Genomic DNA, 9,985 nt, shown 5'->3' with positions numbered 1-9,985 from the left:
GCTATCACACTCACCGAGACAGCCGTGCGCAATTTGAGACGACAAGGACCTTTATGTTCCCCTCACCTTTAAAACCAATCTTGTTTTGTCCCTGAAAGAGATACAAGTATATGTATGCATATGTGCACATGCTAAATAATTCCAATAGAAAAAAGGAGATTTGACTCACGCTGAGTTGTTCTGCTTAGCACCCGATCCTCTACCTCAGTACCAGACACTGATATGGGCTTCATGTGGTTTGTTCTAATATTTTCTCTTTGTCCATACAGGTACGTATGTTTTAAACACATGGCTTCTTTTATTCAATAGAGGACTACAAGTGTCAGCATATGAAACACACGCTTGTTCCTTTCACTTTGGAGGTCATCCCATGACACCTGCTCCAGACACATCTCACTCCTTCCTATGAGTAAGGCATTTCTTATTCACAAATAGAATTATGTGTTGGCTTTCCATCGCCGGACATCCCGCCTGCCGTGCTGGAGTAACTGCTCTCTGCTACTCTGTCACATGAACCCGCAGAGCGAGCTCCTGGAGTTTATATGCGAGATAGAGTCCGTCATCTTGGTAACCAAACTTAGCCTGGAAACCCCTTCTTTTAATACCGAGAATAGTGTAGCTCTTAATATTATTTTACTAAAACTGAGCTCTGGATATTTCCTTTCACTGTGTTAAAAGGTAGATGTGGGCTGTTGAGACAGACTAAGAACTAAAAATGCTGGCCACAGCTTGGCAGCCCGAGTTTTAGTCCTGAAACTCACTGTGGGGGGAGAGAACAGGCTCCTGCACACGTACATTGCATTGCATGCATTCTCTGTCTCTCTGTGTCTCTTTCTTCCCCCCTCTCTCCCTCCCTCTCTCTCTCTCTCTCTCACACACACACACACACACTAAACAAACAAACAAATAATAAATATCCGACGTTGGGGTCTCCTCACCTCTGTCCTCTCTCCTCTCCACATTTACTGACCAACCCTAGAAGCTGAGGCAGAGCACAGCGTCTTCGTGCCCTTTTCCTACATGATTTCTCTTTGCAGGCAAGTTCTTTCCAGGCAGACAGCTCAGCCTCAGCACCTGTCCTGTCCCCACAGCAGAGGCCATGACATTGCTGCCAGAGCATGCTCATACCCTCATCCAAAGTGTGCTCTTTTCAGGGATCTCAATACATTCTTTAGCCCATTAGCCTCTTTTGGGGCATCCCCTTATTTTCATAGCATACTCCATTTATCAAAGGTCACACCATTCTGCATCACATAAAGATGTCCACTCTGGAATCCCCCGTCACGGACACTCCTCCTCAGCCTCAATTGCAAGTCTCATTACCCATAGCAGGGTCTATTTAGTAGCCACTATAGCAAGAAGGCCTCCCACCACATACCACATGCCCCATGGAAGTGTTCCTTCAGAACGGTTCCTGAAGACACTCCACCATCAGATGGTTCAGCCTCAGCTGTATGTGTTAACCATTGTAATGGGCCACACAACTGCACCTCCAAGACTCATCTTTGGTTCTGTTGTTTCTATGAAGGTACCAAGTGTTACAAGGCTTTTCCTGGGAAGTGTGCTTATAATTCATCCCAGATAAAAAGAAATAGCAATCAATTAAAGAAATTATTCTATTCCAGTCTACCTTAGTGAATCAAAGCATTTATTGCTATTACTTAAAGATTATGGACTATTTATTGTCTAGTTACATTCACAAAAAGCTTCTTTCTTTTCCAGAAACCATTAACCATTTATGTATCTTTGCGGGGCATGGAGGAGTCTCATGAATCTCATGATCCCTCCCCTCCTCCCATGAGGGAATGTTGTTTGACCCTATCTTGTGAGGGCTTCAAAAATGACCACAACTTCCCTGATTCAATATAGCAGTGCCGACATCCCTGAAGAAAGCAGCCACAAGACCGTGGGTTCTCATCAGCTCGGATATTTCCTTTTCTAGTTCCAGGATCTATTCTGTTCCATCATGAGCTAGCACACTATGTTTGCAGCATTCACACAATGCGAAATCACCGCCTCTCCGTCTGCTTCCAGGGGACTCACCCTGTGACCACTCTGTCCCTTATTGCATCACTCAACCGGAGGTGAGCTGAAGGTGACTTCGCTGTTGGTGGGCTTGTCATTTGGTAACGGATTTTTATCGTGAAAATATGCCAGGTGCTCATTTTCCCAGGAAACTGATACTCTTCAACTCAGAAATATGAGGCAAGGGCGAGGGGACTATACTTCCTCTCTAAGAAATTCATAATGCTTAGAATTCCAAGAGAGCTTAACAGCCTCAATATCAGGAGTCTTATCCTTACGCAAATCCCAGCAAAATTCTGGTGACAAGATTTTCGTGGGTTTATGGAGAAAGAAATACTTATTCAAGTGGCTTTCCTCATGCCAGACTGCTTCGATATTATTTTTCTTATCATTCATAATTCTTTGGGCACACTTCGTAGTAATCTTGAGAACCTGAGTGGCTGTGCCTCCAAAGACAGCAGCGTGGTAATAAACCCCCCCCTGCCCCAGTGGTATGTGAGCTTCTGACGCCTCCTTTCTCTCATAGGGCACCTTGTTCGGACTTTCCTTATACCAGTAGGTGTGTAACTGAGCTACGGACTCGCCCAGGGTCTCCAGACCATAGCTGCCTTTGAATATTTGATCCATATCCATGCAGAAGACGTAGCCCACTTCGTGCTGGATGTGATCAGCGATGTGTTCACTGATGATCTTCATGTGCATCATGCTGATGTCCTGCCACCTCCTCTCTCGCTTAACTTTAGAAATTTTATACGTCCGGAGACGATTCAGACTTATCAGTGGCATATAGGAAAAGTCGTCCAACATGACGTAAATGATGACCCTTTGGTCGACCATGAAGAACGTATTAGCAGATATCAGAAAGTTACCCAAGTAGTACCCAAGGTATCTGCAAAAATAAATAAGAAGCAGTTGAGTTTCCTCCTCCAGTTTCTGCGGAACATACACAGGCTCCATTGCCTGGTCCTAGCTTTTCTGGCAACACAACCAAGCAACCAGATAGCCACCGTTCGCTTTGAGCAGTACAGGAGAAAGTGACACTACCGGGGTCTATAGATCATGGGACGGAAGAGGAGCTCTTCGTGAGAGGGAACGGAAGCTAGCGAGGTAAGGAGGCGCGTTTTGAGCTGTGTGCAAAGTGAAGGACAGAGTTCAGGGTTGCCAGGGCAATGCAGCGGGGAAGGTGAGGGGAGTCTGCTCAGGCTCCTGCGGCTGGGCCTTCCGTGCACGGCCGGCTCTGCGTACCAAGTCAGTGTAGTAGCTGGCACTCTATCGCCCGCATTGCTCTGTACCGTGAGCCTTCCTGCGGGAGCAGGATCACTGCCCTGGAAAACGTTTTCTCATTTCCTCTCTTGGAAACCAGGAAGAGATTCTCGGGGCGATGATGGACTCAGGCAAGTTTGAAAGAGGAAAGGTAGTCATTTGGGGCTCCACTCCAGTAACGCTATGGAATCCTTAGAAATAAGTCCTGGATACTGGTCTACAGTTTGAGAAACAGGCTAATGATAAACCATAACTAACGGTCAGGAGGAAACGTTGTAGGACATCTAATATTATCTGTGAAGTATGAACAACATTGCTGAAGTTGTTCTGTGCTGGTTGCTGCCGTTCAAATAAAGGGGGTCCTAGCTGCCCGTATGTCTGTGGCCGGTTCGGAAACCTCTGTTCGCTAATGAAAACATTCTCTCCCGTCTTCTTCTAAGCTGCTTTATTCTCTCACTGCTGCCCAGCATCTGTCTGCATTAATTTTTACAGACGAAGTGGTACAGGACAGCTCTTAAAAGGGGGCCCATTTAATTAATCAGTTGAAAGCCTGATACGGTATCAGTTAAGAAGGTGTAGTCACCCAGTCTCACTAAAGAGGTGACTGTGAGCATAGCACAATTAGATACATGTATGAAAGTGTCATAATGAAATCCACTGTTTGTAAGCTAAATTTAAAAAAGCGTGTAGTGTCCAATATAATGTTCACATATTTATGAATTTTCCTTGTTTTATCCTATAATTGATTTAAAATTTTTCATTCCTACGTGATCATAGGAGACATTTCGTTCAGTTTTAGTTTTGTAATTTATTTCACTCTTGTGTCTAAACATGGTCTACCACAGAGAATACTTCACGCATCTAGAAAGAATGCTTGTTGAGTGGACTGTTTTACACAGATGTGATATTAAGCACGTACACGAGAAAAGAGAAGGAAGAGACTGGCCTCGCTAAGCCACAATGTTGTTGAAAGATCTGCTACCCCAACAAAGATGCTAAGACTGGGCCTGTCTCTCCTGAGCAATGCCCGCGTGGAGTGGCACCCCTCAGTGGCTGCCTCTGCCTCCCTAGTGCTGGGATTAAAGGCATGCACCACCACCGCCCCGCTATTGGTTTGTTTTTTAACCTTATGATTAGTGGTCAGAAAAATGTAGAATATAAAAATTCTGCCGCATATGACTGCAGCTCCCTTAGTTTGTTCTGTTCCTCTGAGAGTCGACATGCAGAGCTAAGTGGGATTTTCAAAAGGCAGTTACTTATCACCAAGGGGTACATAGGATAGAGAAAATTACTTAATGCTTAAATGCAGGGATAGTGAGGAGTGGTTATAACAGAGGTATGAACTTATTTTAAGATGACTAGTAAAAGACCCACGAAATTATTATTGGAGGAAGATCATGAAGATCAGATCATAGAGGGAAGCTGGGGAATTGGGATCCTTTGGTGTGGATCACGTGAGAGGTGATATTTTGAATTATGGCAAGAATTGGCTTAGAGAATAATTCTAAAGCAGCTTAGTCCCCACTTCCTACAATGAAAAGCCCGACTGTAAGGGACACCTGACATTATTACCTCCCCACTGCAAACACAACCAGCCCCACAGCAATTGGATGCTTTTTATAATACTTTTTATAATACTTTTTATAATACTTCTTCAAGGCTGACTCATTGTACGTGTCGGTCAACACAGTCGGAGCTGACCAGTTGGTAGTTCTCATGCGCATGTGTGCCGAGTTCATGCCGTATCTGTAAGAAAGACAGAATACTAAAGTAAAATATGTCATCCTGGCATCAGGAGAGTTACTACCAATGCCCAACACCTTGTAACTGAAGGTGGCGTTCCATTGTGTCAACCCAAAGCCTTTTATCTGAAGATAACATTCCTTTGTGTCTAGCCCAAGGCCTTGTATCTGAAGGCATCATCTTACTGTGTCTAACCCAAAGCCTTGTATCTGAAGGCAGCGTCCCACTGTGTCTAACCCAAAGCCTTGTATCTGAAGATAGCATTCCGTTGTGTCTAACCCAAAGCCTTGTATCTGAAGGCAGCGGCCCACTGTGTCTAACCCAAAGTCTTGTTTCTGAAGATAGCATTCCGTTGTGTCTAACCCAAAGTCTTGTATCTGAAGGCAGCGTCCCACTGTGTCTAACCCAAAGCCTTGTATCTGAAGGCAGCGTCCCACTGTGTCTAACCCAAAGCCATGATAAACCAGAGAAGCATCATATTAGAAATGGCCCAATCATCAGGAGGCTGAGACAACTGTGAGGTCAAGTCAGCATGGGCTGTGCACAGACTGAGACTAGGCCTCAAGGAATGTATATTTTAAAAGTAAATAAAGGAAAGAGAGAAGAGAAGAGACTAGAAAGACGGTCCGACCACTAAGAGTGCGTATTGCTCTTGCAGAGGACCACAGTTTAGTGCCCAGCACTGGGGCAACTCACAAACTTCCATAACTTCCAGCCAAGGGATCCAATGCCCCTTCTTGCCTCCGTGGCACTAAGCACACACACTTCCGACAGTGCCATCTGTGCCACCTATCAACACTCATGAATTCACCTCATAGATTCCGATTTACATTCTTACATGGAATTAAATCGGTTTGTTGGTAGCTGTGGTTTGGCTGGTTTTCCAGAGACCTAAAGGAAAGATAGTCTAAGATATAAAGTCCGCAATGAGCAATACCGATGAGCTCCAAATGGCACCAGCATGGAGACTGTGCTGCCCAGCAGCCTTCGTGGCTTCCCTAGCTCCCCTGTCCACGTCCCTGGTCCCGGGAGAATTTAAAGTTCCCTCAGCTTCCTGACATCTCACTTCCAAATTTATCTCTGTCTCTGAATTGTTTGGATTTTTGTTTGTTTTGTTTGAGTCAGGGTCTTATTCTGTAGCCCTGGCTGGCCACAAGCTCACAAAAATTGGGCTCCCTTGCCTTGCCCTGCCTTTTTTTTTTTAATTGTTTCTGTTAGATGCTATCACCATCATTATTATTCTCATCCCCATATTACTAGAAAAGGAAATTAAAGCACAAAGATCTTTTATTATCATATTTGAAGTCATTTTTCCTCTTTGCCCCACACTCTAATGGCAACCTAGGTAGAAGGGCATCTTGAGCAGAGCTGGTGAAGAGATTGGTCAGGCATGGAACTGGGTTGTCCTGTAGATTATATTGAGGGCGGGGTGTGACCAAGGAATAGCATTCAACTCTTACTCTGACTGCCATTGCCTTCAGATGGTGTGTATTGGTGCACTAGGTTAAAGAACTCCAACTCTAGAGGAACCAATGATAATAGGAAGCATTATTGTTGGAATGTATGATAGCAAATCCGTTTGCTAGAGTGGAGGATGCTGGGGCACACTTCTAGTCCCAGCACTCAGGAGGCAGAGGCAGGCGGATCTCTGAGTTCAAAGCCAGCCTGGTCTACAGAGCTAGTTCCAGGACAACCAGAGCTACACAGAGAAACCTGTCTCAAAAAGAAGGAAGGAAGAAAAGAAGGAAGGAAGGAGAAAGGAAAAGAGAGAGAAAGAAAATAATAACTGAATAAGTAGATTTTCCAGGAAGTATATTAACCCATTCCCTCTTCCACCTTCTTCTGCAGTGGCCACTCCTTGAATGTTTCGTCTTTGCCCTGAGTAGGGGGGTGGGGGGAGTTACTACATTGGAGTAACTGAAAGCTGCTGTCCTACTGAGAGAGGAAACATACTTTTTTGTCTATTGTTGTTGTCTATGCAGGCTGGCCTTGTACTCACTGTGCAGCCAGGTAACACTGAGCTCCTGATCCTGCTGCCCCATACTCTGAGTGCCGGGATTACAAGCGAGCACCACTGCCTACAATTCTCTTCCTTCTCAATCACTTTCATGCACGGCCCAGGCAGACCTGGTCCACTCAGGATGCTGTGACTGAATCATCACAAGACACAGTGCTGGACACAGCCAGCATCCGAAAGCACAGCTGCTGCTCACCACTGTGGGTTCCCATGACAGCCCTCTTCAAATCCACGATTAGGAGGCTACTGCAATCTCCTGATGGCCTTTTATTATTATTTCTTTTATTTTTGAGATTATGCCCTAATTCATATTTCCCCTTTCTCCTTTTTCCCTTCCAATCTTCACCCCCCTTCTTGCTCTATTTCAAATTCGTGGACTCTTTTTATATGAACTTTTTGATTACATGCATATATATATATGTATATATATATACACACACATTCTTAAATATAGCCTGTTTAGTCCGTATAATGTTACCTGTATGTATGTTTTCAGAGCTGACTATTTGATATCGGATACCTAATTGGTGTTCTCTTCCCTAGGGAAGACAATTTCTCCCACTCTCGGCGTTTCTTGTGTGTATGGTTCTTTGTGCAGGGTTGAGGTCCTGTGGTAGCCCCTCCCTGTCCACTTAGTCCTGTCTATTGGTGATGTCCTTGTTCAGCTCACGCTTAGGCAGCCATGTTGCTGAGAGACTTCATGACCGTGGCTCCTGGCAGTCTTTAATCAAGCCTTGTGCTTGTGTGCTTGCCCAGGCTTTCAAAGAGACGAAGTTCACAGGTTCTAAGTTTTGCCTCCTGCTGATACATTGCCCTAGCCATTCCTACCCCTCCATCAGATGTGGCACTCTGCCCACCTGCCTTTTTTTTTTTTTTTTTTTTTTTTTTTTTTTTGGATTCCTGGCATTGTGACCTGGCACGTGTTTATAAAACGGAGCTGGTTTAATCTGACTGAAGGAGACATGGATTCATGGGTAGTCAAGCCTTTCAACCAACTTTGTCCTCAGATGACAGGTCATGGCACATTTTTAAATAAACACTTACCAGCACTGATATGTCATCTGCAGTTTCATCATACTTAAGGGGAATAAAAAAAGCATTATATTATTTTGAGATTTCTACAAAGGGTTACCACAAGTCATCTAGCTTTCTTATTAACTAATGTTGCAAAATATACTACTGAAGTGCACTGCTGATTGTCCAGACAATGTAGTAAACATAATAAGGATCTCTACATTGGAGCCTCTTGTCCTATATATTCATGTTTTCCTTGCCATGCTTGAGACTGAACTCAGGACCTTGTTCATACTAGGTAAGGTTCCACCACCAAGCTAGCTACAATCTCAGGAAGTAGCATGTTCACTACCTACTAACTCCTGGAGACAAATAAATGAAATTAATTCGTGTTATTAGTAGAAACTTGTTATTAACTAGGAAGTCTATTTGTTTCACATTTGTGGAGTGACTACACATCATGTACCTTACGTCATCAACAGTAGGACCTCTTTCCTTAAAGACGTCATCAACAGTAGGACCTCTTTCCTTAAAGACGTCATCAACAGTAGGACCTCTTTCCTTAACGACATCATCAACAGTAGGACCTCTTTCCTTAACGACGTCATCAACAGTAGGACCTCTTTCCTTAACGATGTCATCAACAGTAGGACCTCTTTCCTTAATGACACCATCAACAGTAGGACCTCTTTCCTTAATGACGTCATCTGTTTCAGGAGGTGGTAGCCTCACACTGTTTCTCCTACAGCTTTTTTGTTTTTGTTTTTGAGACGGGGTTTCCTCTGTGAATCCCTGACTATTCTGGAACTCGCTCTGTAGACCAGGCTGGCCTCCAACTCAGATCTGCCTGTTTCTGCCTTCCGAGTGCTGGGATTAAAGGTGTGCGCCATGCATGGCTATCTGCAGCACTCTTAAAAAATCTTTGACATAATGAGAAACAAAAGGTGGTGACAGGGGCTCTATATTCAAGATCCACTTGAATATAATTGGTGCATGTTTGGATTTATGCATTTGGCTATGGATTTACTTAAGGGGCAATCCTGTTAACTTTCTGACTCATCAGATTCTTACCACATATAAACATACAACGTTAAGTTTTCCCATTTACCTGAAATGGTATTCTCTATACAGGGCACACAGAGACATTAAAACCAATAGTAACAGGATTAATATTTTATATCTCATTTTTTTCCTGGAGTAAAAAGAAGATGAGAGTTGAATAAGTTTAGTACTATCTAAAGAGTAGATACAGAACAGTGGATAACCCTGCATACACAGTGTAAGCAAGCTGGGGGGAACTCCGTGTACACAGAGTAAGCTGTGGGGAACCCTGTGTATGCAGAGTAAGCTGTGGGGAACCCTGTATATGCAGAGTAAGCTGTGGGGAACTCTGTGTATACAGAGTAAGCTGTGGGGAACTCTGTGTATACAGAGTAAGCTGTTGGGAACCTCACATACACAGAGTAAGCTGTGGGGAACCCTGTGTATGCAGAGTAAGCTGTGGGGAACCTCACATACACAGAGTAAGCTGTGGGGAACTCTGTGTATACAGAGTAAGCTGTGGAGAACTCCATTTATACAGAGTAAGCTGTGGGGAACCCCATTTATACATAGTAAGCTGTGGGGAACCCCGTGTGCACAGAGTAAGCTGTGGGGGAACCTATGTACAAAGAATAATCTGTGAAAAGTTCTGCTTCTCTCTGGCTTCGTCCTAGTGACCCTGACTAGTAGTTAAGGCTCTGTAGCTCCTTGGATGTCTTTCTACATAAAAACACAGTTGTGTTAGTGGGCATACTGGTTGTTTATGAGTTAGCTACAAATTAACTGGTTTCATCCAGTATTAATGCATTACATTTCCTAAACTACAAGAGCTTTATATTAGAGAAAATAAAAGTTAAAATTCTACATCTCAGTCTAAGTTAC

General features: G+C 43.9%; 1 protein-coding gene across 1 annotated transcript; it reads right to left on the bottom strand.

The window, feature by feature from the left end:
• Positions 1 to 2,220: 2,220 nt before the first annotated feature.
• LOC101985771 (N-acetyllactosaminide alpha-1,3-galactosyltransferase-like) lies at positions 2,221 to 9,247 on the bottom strand. The gene is made up of 5 exons (XM_013355452.1): positions 9,171 to 9,247; positions 8,093 to 8,125; positions 5,878 to 5,922; positions 4,861 to 5,040; positions 2,221 to 2,914 (listed from the first exon to the last, which is right to left on the bottom strand). Exons 1-5 carry the CDS (start codon positions 9,245 to 9,247, stop codon positions 2,221 to 2,223), a joined length of 1,029 nt encoding a protein of 342 aa, XP_013210906.1.
• Between the last annotated feature and the right edge of the window lie 738 nt (positions 9,248 to 9,985).

Source organism: Microtus ochrogaster, chromosome 4 (genome assembly GCF_000317375.1).
Source record: "Microtus ochrogaster isolate Prairie Vole_2 chromosome 4, MicOch1.0, whole genome shotgun sequence".
Lineage (NCBI taxonomy): Eukaryota > Metazoa > Chordata > Mammalia > Rodentia > Cricetidae > Microtus > Microtus ochrogaster.
The sequence above is the reverse complement of the archived record's forward strand: the minus strand, read 5'-3'. Positions and strand labels throughout refer to the sequence as shown.

Coding starts and splice junctions, on each gene's coding strand:
- LOC101985771 (XM_013355452.1), bottom strand. CDS start 9,247: ATGAGATATAAAATATTAATCCTGTTACTATTGGTTTTAATGTCTCTG. Junction 8,126..9,170: donor TATAGAGAATACCATTTCAG/GTAAATGGGAAA, acceptor ATTCCCCTTAAG/TATGATGAAACTGCAGATGA. Junction 5,041..5,877: donor AGCTACCAACAAACCGATTT/AATTCCATGTAA, acceptor ATTCTGTCTTTC/TTACAGATACGGCATGAACT.